Consider the following 24,731-nt stretch of genomic DNA (forward strand, 5'->3'; position numbering starts at 1 on the left):
TAATCTCTCCAAAAAAAAAAAAAAAAAATCTTATATAAGCCCGATTCAGTAACATCTTACCATATATGATTTATTATAAAATTATTGTAAGAATGTTGCGAACGTTACATTAGTCTTTTTTTTCTTTCTTTTTCTTTTTAACCCAAATTCTTGTAATTATCAAATTAGAATGTTAAACATTTTTTTCGAATATTCAAAATATGTTAATTTAGTGTATAATTATTGCTTTAACATATGTCCGTCTTAATGCTTAAGTGGTTAACGTAGAAAAATGGCAAAATTTGGTTGCGGTGGCATCAATTTTGAAATTAAAAAATTAAAACTTGTTGTTGGCTCATTAGGAAAAAAAAAAAATGGATATAGGATCTTCAACAGTATAAATCAATAGTAATTTTGAGTTTGATTTGGGAATACTTTTTTTTTTTCCTAATGAATCAGTTTATCTTTGATAAAATAATAAAACTATAAAAATAATAACCTCAGGGGATTCAAATGTTGAATAGACGGTAGCTTTTGGAGAAACAGAGCAGCAGAGTGAGGAGACAAATGGAAAGCATTCCTCGTTGAGCGAAACTCAATCGCGTCTGCCTCGTTTCAGTTTCGGACCAAAAACCTTAAAATATACTCGCTTTACTATTAAGGTAAGTCATTATTATTGTCTTCTTCAACTATAATCACACTCTTTTTTTCTTTCTTTTTTTTACACTTCAAATTCCAATCCATGTTCTTCTTTAGAAAAGGTTCACTACGTTTTCCGGGATTATTGTTTGTGTTTGCCAATGAGCTCAGGCTCAAATGAGTCTTCTTTATGACCAACAATACAAAATTCATTCCTTTCTTTTTGGTAAATAGTGGGGGAACCCCAATCGTGAAGGTCTCTGTGGAAACGCAAATACTTGTCACGGTCTTATTTTCCTCAAAGCTGGTCCCAAGAAAGTGGCTTTGTATCATGTAGATGACAGTACTGTCTATGATTAGCTTCAACTTGAATCCATTATTTTGCAACTTGTGATGAGGTGTTCTCATTAGTAGTTCCTCAATAATATGGAGATGGAAAAAGGAATCCATCTGTCAGTTGCAAGTAGCTGCCTTTCTTGAGTATAAGAGTTTTTTCTTTTGGTGGGGTGGGGTGTTTTTATTTTTTGGGTCCGGTGTCCAATTGCGCTCAATTGAGATAATGACACATGTTCACTTTAGGACATGTGTCCCCATTTTAACGGGTCCAGTGCATTACATGCACTAGACCTAAGCCTTACCCTTTCTTTTTTGGCTTGGGATGGGAGGGGGGTGTTGTTGCATGAGCTGTGATAATGCACTTAAAATTGTACTCTTGCAGGTGCAAGTATGTGTAGCTTGAAAAGGTGCATATGTGATCAATTCAATTTCAAATATATAGGGTTATAATGAGCCGAGCTATTTATAAATAAGTGAGGCTCAGTTTGACGACAATCTTATTTTTGTCCGTTCATTTAGTGATCAACCTAAGCTTAGGCTCACTTTTGTGCTTGATTCTTAAACAAGTCAACCTCATACATTATTATATTATTCGTGAACTAGCCTATAAGCATGAAGTTTGTCTATGTATGTATGAACATGCTTATGTAGAATTCATACTGCATTGTCTAAATTTGTAGATAATATCATAAGATATAAAATCTTTTAATTCATTGATAATGTATATAGTTGATTTCATCGTTAAACGTAGGTTAGTTGAAATTTATAAGATCATAAATGAAAATTAGTCTATCTAATTAATTCAAACAATAAAATCATAACTTTAATCTAGTAACTAATAATTAAAACAGATTTCTGAAAGGATAAAAAAGAAAATACAGCCTTGATATTTTTATGAAGAAAGAATAATGTGATTAAGAATCTCATGAATAAGTTTGAGCTTGTTTTACAAAAAAAGGAAAAAAAAAAAAAAATCAAGATTGAACATGTGCTTGAACTTGGTCATGAGCCTGAGATTGGCACACATACAAAATACGAACATGAACTGTTTATCCTTGGCTTGGCTTGACTCACTTACAGCTCTACTTATACATTTAAAATCTTAAGCTATCCCAAACTATTTATATGGACAAATAGCTTTTTGAGCTTATACATCCATATAACTTTGCACCTATGGCTCCTCCTAGAGCAACTATGTTTCAGTTTCATATATTTTGGTTAGAGATGCTTTCAGCATACTGACTCTACAACATTTGGTTTCCTCTTACTTTTTATTGTTGTTGTGAAGAGTGTTTATTCTCCATGGAGCAATGAAATGGAACAATCAATAATTGCTTTCATGCATTATTAATGAACCTTTAATTCACACATGTACCCCTGAGCACACACACACATGCACAAGTGTTGTTGCTCTTTATTTTCAATTGATTTGTGCATGTATCTCTTGATAAAGTGTAAACCTTTTCAGATTTTGGCTCTACTTTCTTAAGAATCTTTGTAAAGCATTTCTTGTTAATTACTTTTGCAAAGGTATTATGAATTCTAGTCAAAGGTTTGTTACAAGTTGATTTGCTTGTGGGCTCTATGTTGCTTGTTGGCACCCCTTGAATAGGTTATGTCATCCTCAGAACCTGTAAGTGAAGAAACGGAGCCAATGCACGTCAATGCTGCTCCCAGGAAGCCACAGATTCTACTTGCTGCTAGTGGAAGTGTTGCTGGGATAAAGTTTGGAAATCTCTGCCATTGTTTTTCAGAATGGGCAGAGGTAAGAGCAGTTGCCACAACAGCGTCTTTACATTTCATAGATAGGGCATCTCTTCCTAAAGATGTAGTTCTTTATACGGATGATGATGAATGGTCTAGTTGGAAGAAAATTGGTGATAATGTGCTTCACATTGAGCTACGCCGATGGGCTGATATTATGGTCATTGCTCCATTGTCAGCCAACACACTTGGCAAGGTAATACGCTTGAGAAATTTCAGAAAAATTGTCCCTCTTGCTGTTAACTTTTAGAAACTGGAAATGGTATGATATAGGTGAGTGCATGTTACTGGCAACAGCACACACTCATTAAAACTGTTGATTACTGCGACAACTTGGAAATTTAGTGCCTCTAGTCCCCAAATTGGTTCTTGAAAATGATGAGTTAAAAGGAAAAGAGAATGCATAAAAGTGGTTTCTTAGTTTAAGGACGTATTATTTGTGGGAGCCAATTGTACTAGCAATATGTCTGGTTCATTATGCAACTAGGTCAAGTTATTTGTCTGGTTCATCATTGAAAATTAGTTATTTCATTGATTTGATACACACATGCATTATTTTGTAGATCTCTCACAATACTAAATAGGAAAAAAAAATTGTAAAGGTATGCATTGAAGATCTGAAATTCATTCTGAATAAGCTTATTAAAAGATATTTCATGCTATATACAAAAGAATACTACTTCATTTCCTTGTTCTTGCTCCCATTCTTTAGGGAATACATTTGTTTGTGACCTTTCCTTGCTGTTTTGGGTGTAAAGGATCCATTTTTTGCATTGTGAACTACCAAGCCACCTTGCTCCTGTTGTGCCTTTTCTTGTAGACTTGCGAAGGTACTATTGTTAAATAATGCTCATTTCAGTCTTTGCTTATTTTTTTTGGTCTAAGAACCCTGTGAATGACACAGACAGACTCATGGTTATTGGGAGTAAGTTATTTTCCATGTTCATCTAAGCAATGATTGGGACCATGTATTTATGTTGTGAATTTGTTTCGGCTCCTGTTTTTAAGGTTATAAATAGGGGGAACCATACTTGTACGGTGTTGGAGCCATAATTTGTTTTTAGGGGGACCAAACTAAAATGTCATAAATATGGTACAATTTGCTAAAATCTGGGGGTTGGGGGAGGGGGGCATTGGTAAAATTATATGTATACATATGTGTGTGTGTACATATAGAGAGAGAGAGAGAGAGCGAGCGACACACACACACACACACAAATTATAAGAGGGAGGAGGGACTTTTTAGAATCCAGGGGGCCATAGCCCCTCCCTCTGCCAGTGCTTGTATTCGGTTAGTGTATGTTTCATATAAAGGATTAGAAATCTTTAAAAAAAAAAAAGGTGAAAGCATGGATTTATTGGTTGCATTTAAACAAATGTCAAGGTGGGGATTGTCCTTTTGTTTATAGTTTGGGGGAGTGTCATTTCGTGAAATCTCAAGGTTGGTGTAATTTACCTTTTTATTTTGTGCATCAAACAAACTTATGTCTATGTGTGCATGTTAATTGAAGTGGTAGAGACTGTGAGTCTAAGGTACATCCACTGTCTAGAATGACATCATCTGGCTCCTATGGGCTTTTTCTCTACACCTATTTCTGAATTTTGTTTTTCAAGAGTTTTGCAATAATCACATGTTTAATCCCTGCTTATTTCTTAAATATTTGCTGTGATGTAATTGTAGATCGCGGGGGGATTGTGTGACAATTTACTGACATGCATTGTGCGAGCATGGGATTACAGCAAGCCACTTTTTGTTGCACCTGCTATGAACACATTCATGTGGAACAATCCTTTCACAGAACGACATCTCATGCTAATTGATGAGCTTGGTATTTCTCTCATCCCTCCTGTCACAAAGAGGCTGGCTTGTGGGGATTATGGCAATGGTGCAATGGCTGAACCTTCTGTAATATACTCAACAGTAAGGCTTTTCTTAGAGTCAAAGATTCAACAAGGTGGCAGTAATATTCAGTAACTAGTATTGCAAAGCTGGCATTTACTGATTAAAGAAAAAAGAGAAAGGAATAAAGAAAAGAAAAGAGTTTCTATTTTTAGGGGTAATGGAAGAGCTGGTTTGCATTTTATGCATAACATGCTAGATTTGTTGTCGTCCTTTAAATCTTGTATAGCAATGGAATAGAATAGAATAGATATAGAAGAAATGAATGGAAAGGAATGATAATGAATTAAATAAGCATGGTTTTTCTATCTGGCATATTTCATGTTTTCAGTTATGCTTGGTTTGTTGTTCTCACAAAAACCAAATACCACACCACCACCTAGCCAAAGTCCAAACAGCAAATCAACTACCACCCCAAATGAACCAACCCGTAACTCAAAATCACCCCTACTAAGCTGGAGTTAATTGCCTTTGATTTATAAACAAAAAAAACTTTTGAATGGCAATTCTGCAGTGATCGTGGTTCCCCATCAATATTTGTGAAACTAAAGCTAGTAGATCAGTAGGGGATTTATGGATGTGGTTTGTGAGCTTGAAATAAATCTGTCAGCCAAATCAGTGCAACAAAATCTAATAGACTGAACGGTTCTTTCACAGCTACCAAAATGGTTACAAGACTAAAAATTGAAGTTAACCAGCTCTTCTGTTATTATGCTAATATTCACAACTGAGGGAGCCTCGCAAAGAGGTGACTTAAAAGGTTGGTGAGTGACCAAACTGGTTGGTCGACCAATCCCATCCCCCAACTGTGAGGCCAACCTAACCTATGGGTTGCCTAAGAATTCTCTCCACGGTGAATGATGAAGGATAGCTTGCTAGTAGTAGTTGAAGGAGAGTTGAGTATCAGCTTGGGTCAGGGTTACTAAAGTTGTGCTTATGAAGATAGTAATTTTTAAATGGAATATTGGAGAATTGAACAACCCTCGCAAAAGATCAATGGAAAAGAACATGTTTAGGTAATGAAAATGTGATTTTTTTTTTTTTTTTTTTGTTTATGAAAGTCAAAGATTGATCTTATGGAGTATAAGATCAATCTTGTACTATTACAGACTTGGTGTTGTTAGAAGTTGTGCAAATAGCATGAGGAATATTGCTATTGGGATATGGTGTCAGAAAAATGGAGGCTTTAAGTGGACTAGTTCTTTGTCTTGCGTCTTGAATAATGTAGAGGATAAGAGGACAATTTCCAATGGGCATATAGTGAGCGAATGGGCCTAATGAGGATAATCTTAGAGATGGTTTATGGACAAATCCAAAGAAGAGATGTCAAAGTGGCAGGAGCCATGGTGTTTGGCAAGGAATTTTAATGTCATTCGATATCCAAGTGAAGGTTGTGACTCATAAGTTTAATTCATCTATGCATGAGTTTTTAAATGTGATTATAGAGTTTAATTTGGTTGATTTACAATCAGAGAGAGAAGTAGGTACACTGGTCAAATAGTTTAGATACACCATCTATGTCTCGAATACATCGAGTATTGGTCTCGATAGATTGGGAAGAACACTTTACGTATGCCATACAAAAAAAATGCTTCCATAACCTATATCAAACCATCGTCCAATGTTGGTAGAATTGAGAGATTTGTTACAGGGTAGAGGTGCCTTTAAACATTTGTCTCAAAACAGAGGATTTTGTGGACAAGTTACAATCGTGATGGAGTGAGTACAATTTTGTTGGTCTTCCTAACTTTGTCTTATCAAAAAAGTTGAAAGCTCTTGAAGAAGTGGAATAAGTAGGAATTTGGAGATATGGGAATGAAGAAGGAAGGATAATTGTTTGAGCAACAAATGTTGGATGAGAAGGTAACCATTGCTTATCATAAGAAGAAAGAAATAGGAGTTCAGAATTGCAGTGGAAGAAATTTCTTGGAGACAGATTTAGAGCTGTATGACATAGAAACAATAACACCAAGGTTTATTTTATTGGGTTGTGTTATAGGTGCCCGTTAACAACTTTTTTGAAAATTTTTTAACAATTGTTTTGTCTTATTTACAACTTTATCTTATTTTTTCAATTTTATAAGTACCGTTTGGTGTCTTTTTTGACTTTTTCTGATTTTTTTTTTTTGGGTCTTTTTTGCACCTTAACAAGCACGGTCGGTGCTTGTTAACATTTTCCTTATATTTTATTTCTTATATATAAATGTGTTAATTTAAATTTAAAATATGTATTATAACTAAGTCCAACGCAATGCATAGTTTATTTTGAACTACCATAGTATCAATGACAAGCAAGTGAATTTGTCAATTGTTAGAACCAAGTCCAACCCGATGCGTAGTTATTTTGTACTACCGTAGTACCAATGGGAGTATGCTAGCCACTCCTTCATCCACAACCGTAAGATTGACCACTCAAGAAACTCCTTGACCTTCTCGATGGCCAAGAGGTCATCTGGTATCAACCTGAGCTTCTTTGGACACATTTCTTCACATAAATAATTGTCACCATACCAGCTAACTATCACCAAATTGGCTCTTCCTAAATATTGTATGGAGGGAGATGGAATATGAGGAGAGGAAATGGAAACAATTTAAAACAATTTAGTTTTAAGGAATAAAATGAATATTTCATTATTACTACTAATGACAGCAAGGAACGTGACTAGGGCACATACCAGAGATGCCATTCCTCGAGCATCAGTTACTAGATCAGTGCCCCTTAGAAATATATCAGCCAACGCTCCCTACAAAGTTGGAGAAAAAGGAAACATATATTAGTAATGATGAAACAAAGCATAATAGAAATAAAACGATAATAGTTTAAATATTTCTGGCATAAAAGTGATTGATTAACAGTACAACTCTCATGGTTTCTGAGATACAGGCAATATAAGAGGGCAAGTACTTCAACAAAATTATGAAAAAAGAAACGTAGTTTAAAATTTTTCTTAGTATGAATGTGATTAAATAATAAGAATATATTGAACTCTGCTAAATATAGCAAAGCAGTATCCAAAATCTTGGAATTTTAAAAAGCAAGTGGATGGACTAGATTCTAAAGCTTCTACATTGCTCAAAAAGTAACAAGTTCGGCTGAAACCACACAAATTAATATTTAATTTGGGGCCTTCATAAAGTTCAAAACAGATTGACTCAGTATGCTTTTTTTTTTTGTTTTCTACCGTATTTCCTTAAGGCTTTCAATCAGAGACTAATCACTGTTTGTGCCGGATGGGCCCATGAAAAGGTAAAGCGCTGGTCCAGGGAATTCTTTTCAAAATGTAGGTAGCAGGACTCGAACTAGGGAGCACACCCAGTCAAGCCCAGTATAAGCACTTTAAGACCGAGAGTCCAACCAACTCGGCGAACCCCCTGGGTTACTCAGTATGCTTTTATCATAGACATGATGACCGCGCTTCATTTGTTCCTAAGTTACAATGTTATTCCCGGACTTTAATAAAATTATATCTGAAGGATTACAACTCCTCAGTGTGAAATAGACTGACAGGAAACTCAGATCGGCTAGTTTTGAAGGCTAAGATTTAGGAATAAGTTGACAACAATTCCCAAGACTAATTCATAGTATCTTTTACTCTATAAAGGGTAGAATAAACATCTTTATAAGAACAGACCTGAAGGGCAGCTCGGTAAAATAGCTCCTCTCCCACTGAGCTTGCAGCAACAATTAGTATAAACTACGAAGAGGAATGATAATTAAGCCATTTCCTTTACACTGTATCCATTGAAGTTCAAAACATATGTCAAAACCACACAGCTTTTAGATATATACCTGCCAAGGAGACATTCCATAAAAGAAGCTCCATAGCTCCTCATCCTTCACATCTCTGAATAGTAGCAAAAATAAGTTAAATAGTAAAATAAGTTGGCAAAAATAATTTTTGACAAACTCACACTATATAACTCACATTTCTTACTTTTCTCTTTTGTATCTATTATTCAAAACCAACGTCAAGAATTTAAATTCTCTTCTTCTTTTTTTTCGATGTATTGAATTGTCCACACCTCCTGACCTGTGCTTGAGAGGAGAGATGAAACTCCTATAAGAATGAATAAATAAGAGAATTAGCTCAACTAATAAAATCTCTAATTATTGAATAAAAAATTTGAGATTCAATCCCCACCTATACAACCATAAGTTAAAACTCTCTTGAAAAAAAAGAAAAAAAGTGAAGAGAATTAAACTATTGAATTGTCTGCATCTCTCTATTTCTTTTATTTTTATAATTCAAATCCTAGTTAGTTAATATACATGCATTACATATACAATACTTTTCGTACGAATGTAATAAATTAAAAATTGTGCATACTTACACGTTTAATACCAATGATACAAAATCAAAGGCATTTATTTCGGCTGTGTTTGTTTCAGTGTAAAATATTTTCCAAGTGTAAAATATTTTCAGGTGAAAATATTATCGGGAAATGAAAATATTTTCAAGTGTTTGGTTGCATTTCAAAAAATACTTTGAAAAATATTTCCTGGTGTTTGGTTGTATTCTTGAAAATACTATAAAATACACATTTTCTACTTGTTGCTTACATTTTCTCAGCTTCCAAACAAATATATAATATCATTTCTCAGTAGATAAACACAAAAGAAACAAAACCCAACAACAACAAAAATTTATCAAATCCGGTCAAATTGAGAGAAGAAGGAAGAAAGAGAGAGGCGATTGGGTTCAATCTAGAGGTGGCAGAGGCAAGATCGCACGGTGGAGGAGACTGGGTCACAGTGGGTCGCTCATCTTGTGGTGGTTTGCTCGACATGGGTAGAGAGACAAAGGGTAGATCGGTGACATGGGTGGCAGAGGGAGGAAGAGAGAAACAGGGCAAATCGGTAGTGAGAGGCATGACCTAGATGACAGTGGAGTCGATCTCAAGTTCAGGTGACTGGCCTCTCTCTCTCTGACGATGGGCGGCTCTCTCTCACTCTCTGACAGTGACCAGCCTCTCTCTCTCTCTCTCTCTCTCTCTCTCGGTTTAGTTCTTTTTTTTTTTTTTTTTTTTGGAAATGGTTTGAAGGCAAGCTTGGAGATGGGTTTTGGACCATAGGACAGCACGATCTGGGCTAGCCGGAGCTTGGCTGGGCTAGTTGGAGCTTGGCTGAGGTGAGCTTAGAGATGGGTTTTGGACCGTGTGAGGAGTGTGCTCGAGCTCTCTCTCTTCAAGTGTGGTTTCCGGAAATTGTTTGAAGGTAAAATCAAAGCGTAAATGATTTTACGCTCAAAGTGGCTTATTTTCCAGTCAAAGCGTAAATGATTTTCCGTTGATCATATTTTCCATAGCTGCCAAACACACACAAGGGTGTAAAATAATTTCCTAAAAGTTTTTTCAAGCGAAACAAACGCAACCTTCAATTTATAAATTCAATTTCTGATATAAATTGTACTTGAAACAATCTCTTACGAAAAATGGGATAGAGAAGATGGTAAAAATCTAAAGCAAAGCCAATTTGAAGCTAACCTATTTGCCAGTTATAATTTTAGTTTTAAGCAATTCTTAAATCTATTTTATCTATTTTAAAACACTACTTTATAACTCAACCTACATTTCATTTCTTATTTTTCACATCATACCAAACACTATTAATTAATTTATTCATTTCTTTGTTATTGTTGAATTTTTAAATATTATTGAATTAATTTTCTTTTTTAAGTAATTAGATTATTTCAAATAAGAATGTTGAGAAGCTTCTATTAAACATAATACAAAGAGATTATTGTATTTATCTAATAAAAAAAGTATATGAAAAATGTTTCAATATTTTTTATGGCAAATTTTTCAATAATAAACGTACTGTTATTAAATACATATATGTACTGTTATTTCTCTATTTCTGTATTTTTATGCTGAATTTTTTATATGTACTTTTGTTGAAAGATGTCAAATTTATACACGTCCATATATTTATTGCATTTTACAAGTGTCATATATTACTAACTATGTTTCAAATTAAAATTTACAAATTTAAAGGTATACAAACTTTCAAAGGCGAGTACACCAATAAGAAAGAATGAATAAGTACAAGTTGGGGAAATGAAACAACTTAGACGAAAATTCAAAATTACATTGGTAGAATTAAGAAAAAAAAAACTTATCAATTAGATAAGTAAAAGAAAATATAGTTGCAAATAAAATAAAATGGAAGAAAATAATATATATGACCGACCCTAATTTTTTTTGACGAAGAACTTCACCAAGGCAGGGCTCTTTGAACTCTCCCCTAAGGAGCAAACATAAATACACAACCTCACCCACCAGAACCATATATTGGGAGTTCAAGGGAACTCTTTATTGGGATTGAACTCACAATATTTGGGTCTACAACTCATCCAAACACTTCCAACCACTAGGTTGCACCCTTACTAGTGATTGACTTCAACTAATTTGTTGAGAATCCATAATCGACCCCAAAGAGTTGGGAATTAAATTCTTCTTGTTATTTTTGTTGAAAGGTGTATAGATTGACACATCAATTAAACAACGTGATAATCTATAAAGTATTAGATAAAATAAATAAATTAATATGAATCTTGAAATAAACAATATTGACAATATTTAAAATAGAGAGATCATGTTCCCATGTTTTCACTTTTCTTTCTTTGTTTATTACTTTATTTAGGGTTGTCCAAATAAACCGCCCACCCGCCTAGACTCGACCTGGAATCACCCAATCCGATGGCTCCGGTGGTCAGACTCGGGTCCCGACTCCAAAAACCCGATGCTAGCAGGTCGGGTGTCGGATCTCTTCCTCTAAAACCGTGAAACCCGACCTGTCCGACGTCCATTAAAATCCGGCCATTTTTTCCAGATTCCGACTTTTTTTCCCAGATTTCAACCACTTTTTCCAGATTTCGGCAACTTTTTCACTTAAATCTGTTGATTTCTGGTACAATAAACAACGGATCTGGCCGAACCAGTGATTTCTCATCACAATTTGGCAAAAATCTCACCGAATCTGATGGGATCTCACCAAATCTTGGATGGATCTGGCAAGATCTCGCACGATCTGGTGAGATCTCGCCGTGTTTTGAAGGATTCCAATGATAATTGGGTTCACCTGAAACCGACAACCACCCATCGACAATCCAAACCGACAAATCCGTTACTGTTATGGGTCGGTTTCTGGTTGAAAAACGACCACCCGATCTTGTATGGGTCGGTTGCGGGTTGGGCAAAAACCCAACCTGCCCGACCCATGGACAGCCCTAAATTTAAATAATTTTTTGTTAATTAGTATCTGAATGAGATTTTTCTTTTGATAGGTAATATAATTGGTTAAGTAAAATGGAATATATCTAAATGAGAATATTTCTTTACATCATTTGAAAAATATGAGTGTACCAAGGTACATGCCAAAACAGAATACAGACTAATCTATTCAAATCAAACGGTTCCACTTTCGTGTGACTATGGTGAGACTCCAGAGTCTGGAGACAAAGAATCCAGGTGTGTGATAATTTATACCATTCAGATTTTATCTGCCCAACTTTGGACTCAGCTACAAGCCTACAAGTCAGAGACCCAAAAATTGTCCTTAGATGGAACGCACTGGCACGTAGAGCTATTTTATGTCCCAACCTATTAGTTTGGATGGAAGATATTTTCTTCCCTAAGATGTTAATTCTGTACTACAAGTTGATTTACAAAGAAAAATAAGATGAACTGATTTTTTTCTGTACTACAGCCTCCTTTAATAAGATGAACTGATTTTTTCTTTTTAAAAATAAATGCTCACAAAGCAAAATATATAGAACTAGTATTTACTTATTTGGGGGAATGACTTTGATGTCCAAATTCTAAATTACTAGGGAAATAAAAGTGATGTCTTGGCCTTATATATATATATATATATAGGGCCAGAGAACTTGTGACCCCGGCCCACTTTGCGTTAGGGCCCAAGGCTCGAGCCGAGGAGGGACATTGCCGAGGACATACAGTGAAAGTCCAAATGGCCTAGAGATATAGCCGATGATGATTCTGTCATCGGCATCCCAAAGCGCTCCTGAAAGAAATGGCAAATACGGTATAGGAACAGTTTAAGGAAAAGCTGAACACCTCCACATTGATGGAGAAAAAGGACCCCTAGACAATATGGCGACAAAGGACAAAGGAAAGGCTGTCATTACTGCAATTAAATACTCTGTGTCTGATAGAGCAATACTTTTCAACTTTTACAACCACCCCCAACCACTTTGGGTATGGGCTGATGGGACAAGTATCAGTCCTGAAAAGTTGAACCTACATGTGGACGTTGGAGGAAGGGTAAAGGCTAGTATAAAAAGGAAAGAGAAGCAATTCAGAAGTCAGGGGGGGGGGGGAACATATCGTCTCCCAAGCCATTGAATCCTAAAAAAGCGGAGAATAATAAGAACATGGAGCTCCTCGGACGAGGTCTAAGGATCGGAGCCGCTCAGGCCATGCCGGGGGAAAAGTCTTATTAGATACGCTAAGTTCACCTCTGTGCGTCCATCATGAACGCCATGGCCAACCACTATCCGGTGACTAAGGCCTTGCCTTTTAGCCCACGCTCTACAAATTTTATTGTTTGGGCCTTAAACGTGTGAACCCAATACCAGTTTGGGGTCGTTACAAATTAAGTCCTTACAATATATATATATATATATTTATATGTATATTAGAAGAGATTAAATTTATAAAAATGTGGTGTAAAATTCAAGTTTTATACCCTTCAATCTCAATATGCCACAATATCAAATCACATATTAAAAAATAGGCCCAACTACACCTAATCATTTCTAATACCCATCGTTTCTATTAAAAAAAAAATCTAATACCCATTATTTTAGAATAATAGGCACTACAATTTTTATTATATATGCTTTACAAACTGAAGTATCACATTTTAAACACATGTAACAAAAAATTAGGAAACCTATTTATAATATTATTGACATGACAGTAATTGCATTTGGTATCTAGTTATTTTATAATGGTTTCTCAAAAAAAAAGAAGGAAGAAGAAGTCATTTTATAATAAATTTTGTTATATTTCTTTTCTAATCATATTATTTAATATACATTGAAATTTAATTCATTTGTAATTGCATTGTGTCAAAGAAGATCAAGTATGTAAGATGACAGTGTATAAAGTGCTATAGTAAGATTTTCACTTGAGCGACAATCTCATGTTAGGCAAGTTCAACAGATTTCGGAAAATAATTACCCAAATATATTTGCTTGAAAGGGGTCTGAATTTGGTTCTAGTGAATTTTCACTAGAGAAAAACTTTGGTTATTTCTTTATTGTATTTATAGCCAATCAAGCCTCAATTGTGACTAATATATCCATGATTAACCCTAAAAATGTAGAGAGAAGGCTGAGACTATCATGTCCCCTTCAGAGAAAAATCTTTGTAGCCTCCGTACCTTCACCCTTTCCAAATTAATTTACCCTTTGAGAGGAGAACCCGACCAAACATCTTGATTCCTTTGTGTGTATTGGATTGGTGTTGGAAACCACAAAGGCAATTCCGAACCTTCAAGTGGCTTTAAAGAATACAAAAGATTGGATTTATAGTCAACATCTAGACTTGAAAACCGAAAGCTATTGAAGAGAAGAAATTGGTGCAACTTGTTGCTACTAGGTGGGAGGAGCTCGGATACAAGAAAATATACATAGACCTAAAGGGTTTTGTATCACAACTATCTTCATAGTTGATTAGTTTGATAGGTTTCACAAGAGCTGTATGGCATGGTTCTCATCTCTCAATCTATACCTTAAGTTTAAACCAAGCCCTTGCCATTCAATGGCTTTCTACCTGCATCATAAGAAAAGATTTAGTTAATCAAGAGAAGACCTCGTATCTCCAATCCCTTTTCACCATTATATAGTCTCTTTGGAACCATAGAAATCCAATGGTTCATGATGGGAAGACTCCAAATCCGATAGATATTATTCTGACTGCCTAATCTCTTGTCTGTAGGTAACAGGAGGCCTATAAAAATGAATAATCATAACCTCAAGATCTCAGCAAGCCGACTCAAACTCATATCTCAAATAGGAATTCGCAACTCATCATCAAAGTGGTTGGGCGTAGAAAAAGGAAATTCAGATGATAAAAAAAACTGAAATAGAATAATCATCGTGGAAGAGACTCTAGCTTTATGTCACAACCCAGTTAATCATGCTAAGTGAGTGAGCAGGTTGACATTACCATTCAAGTGATTAGCTTAATATTCTTTTAGGAAAAGTACTAACAATATTTGTTTCTTAACTTCTATGGGTTCCAACTATTTTTACGATTAAAGGTTGGTTGTCATGACCATTTTTGGTCATGAAAGATAATGCCTGATTATCTATTTCTCTCTGATTATGTGCACTTTTGTGCTGTTTTTTGAATCTCATTGTAAATTACATGATTTGTATTGGGATGTTGTGCTCCTGGTGGTTGCTTAGGATCGTTTATTTGAAAATCAATAGCAATTCAGGTAGTGGCAGCTCAGTGAGTATCAGAACTGCAAAGTACTCCATAGCTTTGCAGTATCTGATTTTGGAGGGGATAACTGAAGACAGTGAACAGTAACATTGTTTGTAGATTCAGTCTACGAAAATATAGTTGTTAAATTACTCTCTTCTGATTGAACTAATTAAGTGTCTGAGTTCTACCATGTCACCATCAGTATTGGAGCTCTTCTGTCACAAAGCAACTTCTAATTCTGTAGAAATGCTTAAAACTTCATAGTATTTATATCTTTTGGTATATGATTTGAATCTCACTACTTCAAATTTTTTAATAAGCAGGGGTTTTATAAATTCAGCTCCAATTTTTTGTCTTAATCTTGGATCACATATTGATTATGCAGACGAATTGGTTACCCTAAGAAAGAAATAGTAGGAATCAGGTTATTACTACTTTGATGCTGCTCTCCTTTGGTTTGAATTTGTACATTTTTTCTAAGGTAAATAGGTAATGGACAATTCAGATATCATTCAAAATTTCAATGTGCATCATATTCTGGATCTTGGAAGCTTTAATTTCTAAGGTATGGTGCCTTCGCAAGCAAACGAAATTGCATCATAGGACTAGAACTTCTTGGCAGTCTCTAATATCTAAAACTTAAAACTGAAAATTCATGTTTATCAAAATAGGCAAGCATAGGCAATTCTTTTCAATGCATAATAACAATCTATAACTAGATTTCCCATTACTACTAACTCACCATAATGTTTGTTTGACTCATCCATGATATTATTCTGCCGAAAGAAAGTTACATAATTAGCTTCTAAGACGAGTGCATCATTATTCATAGTTACAATCACTGCCAAGTTATAGTTTTTCACAACATAAACAAAAGAAAAACATCAACAGCAAAACCAAGAAGGGAAAATAGAAGATGACCCTTAGATATTAGCATCACAAACTTCCCTTTGTGAATCGGATTTTTAGTAAACTCCTTTCTGATAATCGGGTTCATGAAATTCTCCTCCAAGATCATCACAAGCCTCTGCTGGGAACACCCTGTAGAGCAATCATTCACATCTATAAGATAGTATTTTAATTACCCATTTTTTTTCAAATATGTCATTGCAAATTAAAATTCTTAAATTCCTAAGGTCTTATGTCTTCGGCTCATTGTACTCGAAATACTCTCATCACCCTCTGCAGAAAACAAATCAGCAGTAGAAACATCCATGGACTCTTCCCCTTTTCTTAAGAAAGCTTCTGCTACAACATTTTCCTTACCCTTCTTATACTCAACCAAAAAATTGTAACCAAAATTAGTAATCCACCTTTGTTGAGCTCTAGTACCCACTCTTTGATCCATCAAGTATATAAGACTCTGCTGATCTGTTTTTATAACAAAAGGTTTACCCACCAAGTAGTGCCTCCACTTTTGAACAGCTACCACCACAGCAAGGAACTCCTTTTCATAAGTGGAAAGAACCAAACTTCTACCTTTTAAGACTTGGCTGTAAAATGCAATAGGCTTTTGATCTTGCATTAGAACAGCACCAAGACCAAACCCATTCCACAGTGAAAGTCTTGGAAAATTCTGGAAGGGCTAACACTGGAGGATTAGAAATAGCAAGCTTGAGCTGTTGGAAAGCCTGAGCAGGAAGGTCGGACCAGACAAAAGAGTTTTTCTTCAAAACAGCAGTCAAGGGAGCTATCTGACCATAACTTTTAACAAATTTCCTGTAGTAACCAGTGAGACCCAGAAATCCCCTCAAGGCTTGACATCGTTAAGGACAGGCCACTGTTGAGATGAGATGCCCCAAATACTCCACTTCCTCACAAGCAAACATACATTTGGATTTCTTGGCATATAAATGGTGTTTAGCTAATAACCCCAAGACAGTTCTAAGATGCTCCACATGGTCAGGCAAAGATCTACTGTAAACTAGAATATCATCAAAGAAAACCAAAACAAACTTTCTAAGAAATGGTTTAAACACCTCATTCATTAAAGATTGAAATGTTGAGGTGGCATTTGTTAACCCAAATGGCATCACTAAAAATTCATAGTGGCCTTCATGAGTTCGAAAATCTGTTTTAGGGATGTCTTACTCCCTCATTCTAATTTGATGATATCCTGACCTCAAGTCTAATTTAGAAAAGGGACAAGCCCCGTGAAGTTCATCCAACAATTCATCAATAACAGAGATAGGGTACTTGTCTTTAATGGTAGCTTGGTTTAAAGCTCTATAATCGATGTACATTCTCCAAGATCCATCTGCCTTCCTCACCAATAGGACAGGAGAAGCAAATGGACTCTGACTATTTCTAACAGAACCTATTTCTGACAATGATGTCATTTCATGGTCAAGAGCTTAAAATCCCAATTGATTACTCCTAATGTACTGGGCCAATAAGTTCCTTAAACCACTTCACAAACTCCTAAGGGCAACACATGTAATTGCACCATAAAAGTATAACCTTGCACCTGTATCGCCACATCTCTACATACCCCTTGTGTTTTGATAATTTAAGCAACAAAGCAGCATCAATGAAGTTATGAGTACTACCAGAATCTAAGATAATGATCAACCCTTCTCCCATAATCATGTCATTAACCTTTATTGTGCCTGGAGTGGGACTACCAACAAGTGCATACAGAGTAATCTCAGCCTCTTCTATTCCCTCATCCTGAGACTTAATGACACCCTCCATACCATCTTCTTCCATTTCAGTAATCTGCACCCCTGAAGATGGAACTATCTCTACACCTTCTAACAAAAATAGCTTAGCACTCTTACACTTATGACCCGGTGCCCATTTATCATCAAAGTTATAACAGAGTCCCTTTTTCTTCCTCTCTTCCATTTGTGCTGGTGAAATTCTCTTAATAGGTATTCTAGTCTTAGCTTCTATAGGAGAATTAACTTAGGCAAGCCAATTATTGAAGACTTACCTTGTTCTTGCAGAAGCTTTGATGCTGGTAAAGAACGTTTATTTTACAAGGAAAGCTAGCATAATTACAATGTTATTTGCGCAGTTAACTACAGAATTCAAAACATCAATCCTAGATTGGAGGAATAAGCACGTCAGAAATGAATTCAACATATGATCACAAAGTTACTTAAAAACTTATGCTCCTGGCTTAGAAAGCAACTTTAGCATGGCAGGTAAACAATACCACATTAAACTATGGGTTATAGAATTTGTGGGTATGTGATCTGACTCAGAAGAAATGAATTCATGCCTAAAAGAAACACACGCACACATGCACACACACATATAAGAAAATTCCTGTCTGACTGTATTCATAGAAAACAAATAAATACACCAAATAAAGTACTTTCACTAATTTTACCAACCAGCAGCTCATATTTTTCTATTAGCTCATCAATCAAGCAACAAACATACTAAACAGTGATTTGTTTATTTTGCCAAAAAGAAGAAAATTGAGGCCAAAGTATGGCTCCTCCCAATCTTAAACGATAATATACAAGCAATACAAAGCTCTTAGCATCTTTTGAGCCATACCACGAAGCATCCACAATGAACCTTCAATCTCATTTACTTGACAGTGGCCCCTCAATTGACACATTTTCAATACTAATCTCCTAGTTCAAGGCCGTCCCAGTTCAGTTCCTCCGTTTATCCTCTCACTTAGCTTTTGATTCAAATGCAGATAATGAATATTCCAGATGTGAGGAACATCTTGAACCAAAACACTAACAATCAAAATTCAAGAATGTACCATTTGTAAAAAGCAAAAAACTTATAAAAAATAACTGATCTTGACAGCATCACCAACCATAGGAATGTGTATTCAGAGTTAACACTACCTCTACCATATAGCAATTATAGAAACACATTAACAGGCAGTTATAGAAACACAGAGCAACCTATCAGTTGAGGAAAAAAACAAAGAACGTTGAGGTAAAAAGAAAAGAATGAGGAGACTGTAAAATGAACAATTATATTGAACCAGAATCGTTAAGAAAATACAAATACCCTACCAAAACTTTTCAATAAGTAATACAAATAATGATCAAAACTTTGTTTTCATTTACATGAAGTCAACAAACTAAATTCCCTATCCCAAGTCATCCCACATCAAAATATTCATATACAGAAAAGTCCATTATCCACAGAGTAGTTTGTCACATAGGCTCATCCCTTCCTTCAGTGTCCACCAAACTTGGCAAGTCAGCTTCAGTGTCAGGGAATCTAAGTTGATTCACATCAAAACCAAAATCCAGTACTGAATCTGTGAAGTCAAGATTATCTTCTAATAGTGCTATAAGTTCTGCCGCATCAAATAACTCATTTTCAGAAAAAGCCAGCAATTCCTCCTGTCCATTATCAGTAGATTCATCCTTTACCAAACTACTTGTACTTTCATCAGCAGAAGCCTCAAATCCCGCAGGAGTAGGACCTGACATAGTGGAAACAGACTCTGGAAAGTTGAGTCTAGCCGAGGCAGCATACATTGCTCTTGCTGCTTCATCATTAGCAGAGGCGGCATCGTCAGCAGTATCAAATGTCCCAAGCCAGAGCTTCTTCCCCCTATTTGGTTCACAAATCTCCGCAACCCATTTGCCCCAGGTCCTTTGCCTAACCCCCCTGTAATTACACTGTAAATTCTCAGCCCCTCCTTTTCCTTTCATGCACCCATTCTTTGGCCCTTTGGAGGAAAATTTACGAGCACGTTTCGCATCATCACCATAAGACTCAAGCTTGGCCAATGTCTCAGCCACAGACAATCCATTGCCTCTAGTCTTCCTCTTCTTTGAAGATTCCATGGGCACACCTTGATCAAGATAACCCATGTGAGACTTTTCCAGAAAACTCCAATGATTGCTCTGTTCAACGAAAAACAGAGAGATTCAGATAACAATGTTGGATTTCCCAAAGAGAAAAATCACATTAACCCTTTTGCAACAAACCCCCAGGAAAAAAATCAAGAAAACCCAAAACAGAAAAAGGAAATTTAAAAAATCAGAAATTGTTTAAAAATAACCCAACCTCTCAGAGATTCAACAAAACCCCTGAAACCCTTAACAAAAAAGGAAATTTAAAAAATCAGAAATTGTTTAAAAATAACCCAACCTCTCAGAGATTCAACAAAACCCCTGAAACCCTTAACAATATTTGAATTTCCCAAACTGGAAAAATCACAAAACCTTTTTGCAACAAACCCCAGAAAAATTCAAACAAGAAATATAAAGAAAACCCAAAAATAAAATATAGAACAGAAGAAATTCAAAAAAAAAAAAAGTAGAATTTTTCCAAAAAATTAACGAACCTCTCTTAGTCGTAGAAGAGTGAAACCCCAACGGCAATGATTGTAAACTTGTGGTCTTTCTTTCCTGCGTTAAGTGAGGTTTGATTTATGAGTCAGAGAGAGAGAGAGCTTTTGTTTTGGATTCTTGGAGAGAAAGCTTGAGCCTAGAGAGAGAGAGAGAGAGTGAGGAGTGAGGCGTATTTATAGTCTTCCCTAGTTGTCAGTTCGTGTGGGTTAAGGAGAGAGATATTAGAGTTTTCTTTATGGCGTGGCGCTTTTGGACCGTTCGATTTTACTAAGTAAATTTCAAAACCTAAACGGTCAAGGAAAACCTTTTAGTTAGAGAGAAATCTTAGGGTTTTCGTTTCTTTTCCAGTTTCTTTTATGTAATGTCCAGTCCGCCTATAGTGTACTTTTTACAACTAAAACCAAAACGTAAACAAAAACTTCCCCTTTTTTTTTTTTTTTTTTTTTTTTTTTTTTTCTCTCAAAAAAGAAAGCTTATTCTATATTTATTTGGCCATATGTTCAAACAAAAGCAATTAATGTACCCATAAAAATGAATGAATTGATCTAGGTTGAGGGAACAAAAAAAGATAGTGTAAATATATATATATATATAATTAGTAAAATTATTATTAAAAAGGACACATCAGTGAGAAAAGTAACATAAAGTACAACTTCTAATATAATAGAATGGAAGAAAAGAATACACGTAATCAAACCTAACTAATCTATTAAGGATCCATAGTTGGACTAAAAATTTGGCCGAGACTAAAGGTTTTATTGTTGAAAAAACCTTGTGAGATATCATTTTAGTAGAGTGTCTAGTTTTTCATTTTTGACTACACTATTTTATGAAGTAAAAACAAAGAGAAGTTAGTTTGTTAATCTATTTATGTACTTAAAATGTAATTTTTGTTTTTGTGATGGAATGCTATTTAATTTTTAGATTTTTCAAATAATTTATTAAAAATTAGTTACCGTGGAAAAACTATTGAAAAGGAATAGCCTTTTTGAACATGATAAAATTTTCATTGAAGTTCATACTTTAATTAATAAATAATTTTTGGTAATAAAAATTGAATCAGTTTCAAATGGGTTAGAAAGTTGTGTAGAATGAGCTTGAAGTATAATGGTTAAGGAGTAATTTTAAATTGGATGAACACTTACAACAAATTTAGAGCATGTATAATTTAAATAAAAAATGACACTTGGTATAAAATAAATTAGAATGTAATCCACCACCACTCAAAATCAATCAAAATCGTAACCATAACCCAAAATCAACTCAACCACCACCACAACGACCCACAAATAATCATCCCAAATTTTACGACACAACCACAATCCAAAATTGACCATTAATGGCAAGTCACATCCACAACCCATCAGCTGCGAGCCTTAGCCAGAAACCCTAAGTTGAACCAAATAGCGAGATTGATGACCACCAAACCCACAACCACAAACAGTATAGAGAGAGAGAGAGAGTAGCAATATAATGCAAAAAAAAATTAGCATGTGACACATTTAATGCATGTCATTTTTTTACTTTTAGGTGTGCTAAAATAGCATTTTGAATGTTTTAAAATACAATATTCTAGTGTTATTAGCCACTCCTTAACAAAGTCTCATAAGTATAGATCAAATTATTGTTTGCCACCTAGCGCTCTCGATTCTTTAATCATTACACATATATAATGACTTGATCAAAGCCACCACCTTGAAAACCGAACATATTGAGACCCTCACTCCATAACATTAAATTTATTAATGCCTCGGAAAAACCTATTGCAAATACTACCTCAAATTTCCCTCATTTAGAATGTCATGATATTCCAAAAACCCTCACACTACAAGTGCTAGAAAAGCAGCCACGTTTTAATTAGTTAAGTGGAAGTTAATAACCACATTTGATTCTAATAAATCTAGGAAAAAAAAAACTAGAGGTTTGTTACACACACTTCCATAACACTATTTTGTGAGAGTGATAACACAACAAAGAGTAGTGCTCAAGTCACTATAGTTTCATAATAATTTTAAAATAATAAAACTTAGATCATAAGTTGTTATTGCTATTTGTTTAGGCCACTTTTTTTTATCTACGAACAACTTAATACCAATACTTTATTATGCAAATATTGTAAAAATAGATGAAGTCTAAAGATACAACAAACTGTTATAACATTTTTTACAATACCATTGTTTTTAGTTGTGGTGGGTTCCAAAGTCTAATATTTTATTATTTTATTTTATTTTCTTTTTTGACCTAACAGAGATTGACATAAGTTAGAACACAACTTGTGAAAATATTTTTTCCGTAGCTTTATTCATAAAAGAGAAAATGTATGTCTACAATATTTTCATAACAAATTCAAAGTACCAGATTGTTACTAGGGGGAAAAAAAGTGCTACATCCACAACATTTTTATAACACTTTCACAACAAATCATAGGTGATGGTTGTTACTACTTACAAGTTTTAATTTGAATTCACAATTGAAATTATTTTTTTACCCACAAGCCAATAAGAATTTTTTATTTAGGATTTAGTGTGTTATGAGAATATTGTGAATATAACATTTTTAAAAAATAATTTTATTTTGGTTCAAATTAAAACTAGTAACAATTTACATCTAGGATTTATTAAAAATGAAAAACAAGAATCTTATGAAACATTCCATACGTGTACTACCACTGCCCTTGCTCGCCATGTATACAAAGATGAAACAGTCCATGACACATCACACACACACACACACCAGGCCTTTACAATTTATGAATCAGTTATAGCAGCTACATAGTATTAGCTTACACACGTCATAAACGTGTCATATTTTGAATGGTCTCTAATATCTTTCTAACACGCCCTCAATATTTTTAAAATAATAAATTGCTTTGATGATTTCCTAGTACTATTCTCCTTCATTCATTTTCTTCCACCTGGCAAATATTTCAATTGTCCATATAGGTCTATTACGTGGTGCTATTTTATTTGCTATTTTCCTTACATGCAAAGCACCAAATCATATACAACACACACACACACACAAATATAAATAAAAAGAAAAAACCAACCCCTCTAAAAGAAAGCAACCCAGTAAAGAAAAAAATATATATAATAAAAAAATGCTTGCCATTTTTAAGCAATATGGTATATATGGCAAGAACAACATACACACACATCTTTCATTTCAGGACTCATAATTTTGTGTGCGTTGTTGGATTTTGAGGAAGTCTATAAATAGTGGGTTCTTGTTCTTAAAGTGTGTGTACATAAGTACCGGTGGTCATGTTGATGAATCATTGTTGGAAGGTATAAGGAAAGTCAAGTTTAGGACTATGAAAGAGATGTATGGTGGTACTGAGGAGTTTGAGCAACCAACAAAGGCATGTACTTTTGCTGCTTCTCTCTGTGTTTCTTTCTGAATTCTTATTGTTTCTGTGGTTTATTTTTTGTCTAGTTCCTGTTTGGATTCAACTGGTCATGGTTTTGGATTCCAAGTTGTGATTTTGATGAAATTTATAGTTTGATTGTGACCATTTGGTGTAGGTTTTATGTATTTGGTTTGTTATTTTTGTTGGGTTTTATAAGTTTCTTTCATATTAAGGGAAAATGTATTCTCTTTACTTTACTTTTTGTTTTTGGTGAGTGCAGAAATTGTATTTTTATAGTTTGCAATTGATTTGAGTGGGTTTAAGATTGTGATTGAGATCAATTTACAGTTCTATGATGATTTTGTGGGATGATATGAATGTTTACAGTCTAGTTCAATAATGCATGTTGATCAATTCATTTAGTTGTTCTTTGCTTGTTGGGAATATCAAGCAAAAGTTATGACAACATCAATATGTCAACATAATGTTGTACCATTTAGGTGTTTGATCTTGCTTGAAGTAATTCAGGGTCATATCAATTCTAAATGAATAGTTTGTACGAACATTTTTATTTATTTTCCCCCCCTTACATTTTATTGGTAATGATAACCAAATACAAGAAATAACAACCAAGTTACTTTTGATTACTTTCTAGTCTCTATTTGAAAGGTTTATTGACAAAACTTTCTAAATCAAAAGGATTGCTTAAATGCCGTTGTAAATTTGTAGGCGTTTGCAGTAGTCACTTTATTGCTATAGTAATAGTATCAATAATTATAGGGACACAATATTATTAATAGCTTCTTCTTTTTTCATAATTGTTGATTTGGTTTGTTATAATTGTTGTATAATAAAAGTGGTGTTAGTGGTGGAGCCATGTGAAAGTAATGTTCCAATCACAACTGGTCATATCAACAATTGCAAATAAAAAAATAAAAAATTATGGAAAATGTTGCGATTCTAGTACTACTCTAATAGCATTGGTACTTCTTCTTTTTTTTCTTTTCTTTTTTTAAGT

General features: G+C 34.6%; 2 protein-coding genes and 1 long non-coding RNA gene across 3 annotated transcripts; 1 reads left to right on the forward strand and 2 right to left on the reverse strand.

The window, feature by feature from the left end:
- Positions 1–473: 473 nt before the first annotated feature.
- LOC126708910 (probable phosphopantothenoylcysteine decarboxylase) lies at positions 474–4,933 on the forward strand. The gene is made up of 3 exons (XM_050408908.1): positions 474–641; positions 2,567–2,914; positions 4,400–4,933. Exons 2-3 carry the CDS (start codon positions 2,570–2,572, stop codon positions 4,691–4,693), a joined length of 639 nt encoding a protein of 212 aa, XP_050264865.1. The 5' UTR covers positions 474–641; positions 2,567–2,569; the 3' UTR covers positions 4,694–4,933.
- Positions 4,934–7,288: 2,355 nt separating this feature from the next.
- On the reverse strand, positions 7,289–8,471 carry LOC126708912 (uncharacterized). Its single transcript, XR_007649287.1, has 3 exons — positions 8,409–8,471; positions 8,251–8,313; positions 7,289–7,362 (listed from the first exon to the last, which is right to left on the reverse strand). It is a non-coding gene; the product is annotated as an uncharacterized LOC126708912 (long non-coding RNA).
- Positions 8,472–19,003: 10,532 nt separating this feature from the next.
- LOC126710145 (dehydration-responsive element-binding protein 2A-like) lies at positions 19,004–20,516 on the reverse strand. The gene is made up of 2 exons (XM_050410527.1): positions 20,358–20,516; positions 19,004–19,914 (listed from the first exon to the last, which is right to left on the reverse strand). Exon 2 carries the CDS (start codon positions 19,879–19,881, stop codon positions 19,213–19,215), a length of 669 nt encoding a protein of 222 aa, XP_050266484.1. The 5' UTR covers positions 19,882–19,914; positions 20,358–20,516; the 3' UTR covers positions 19,004–19,212.
- Between the last annotated feature and the right edge of the window lie 4,215 nt (positions 20,517–24,731).

The sequence above is a fragment of the Quercus robur genome, chromosome 12, assembly GCF_932294415.1.
Source record: "Quercus robur chromosome 12, dhQueRobu3.1, whole genome shotgun sequence".
Taxonomy (NCBI): Eukaryota; Viridiplantae; Streptophyta; class Magnoliopsida; order Fagales; family Fagaceae; genus Quercus; species Quercus robur.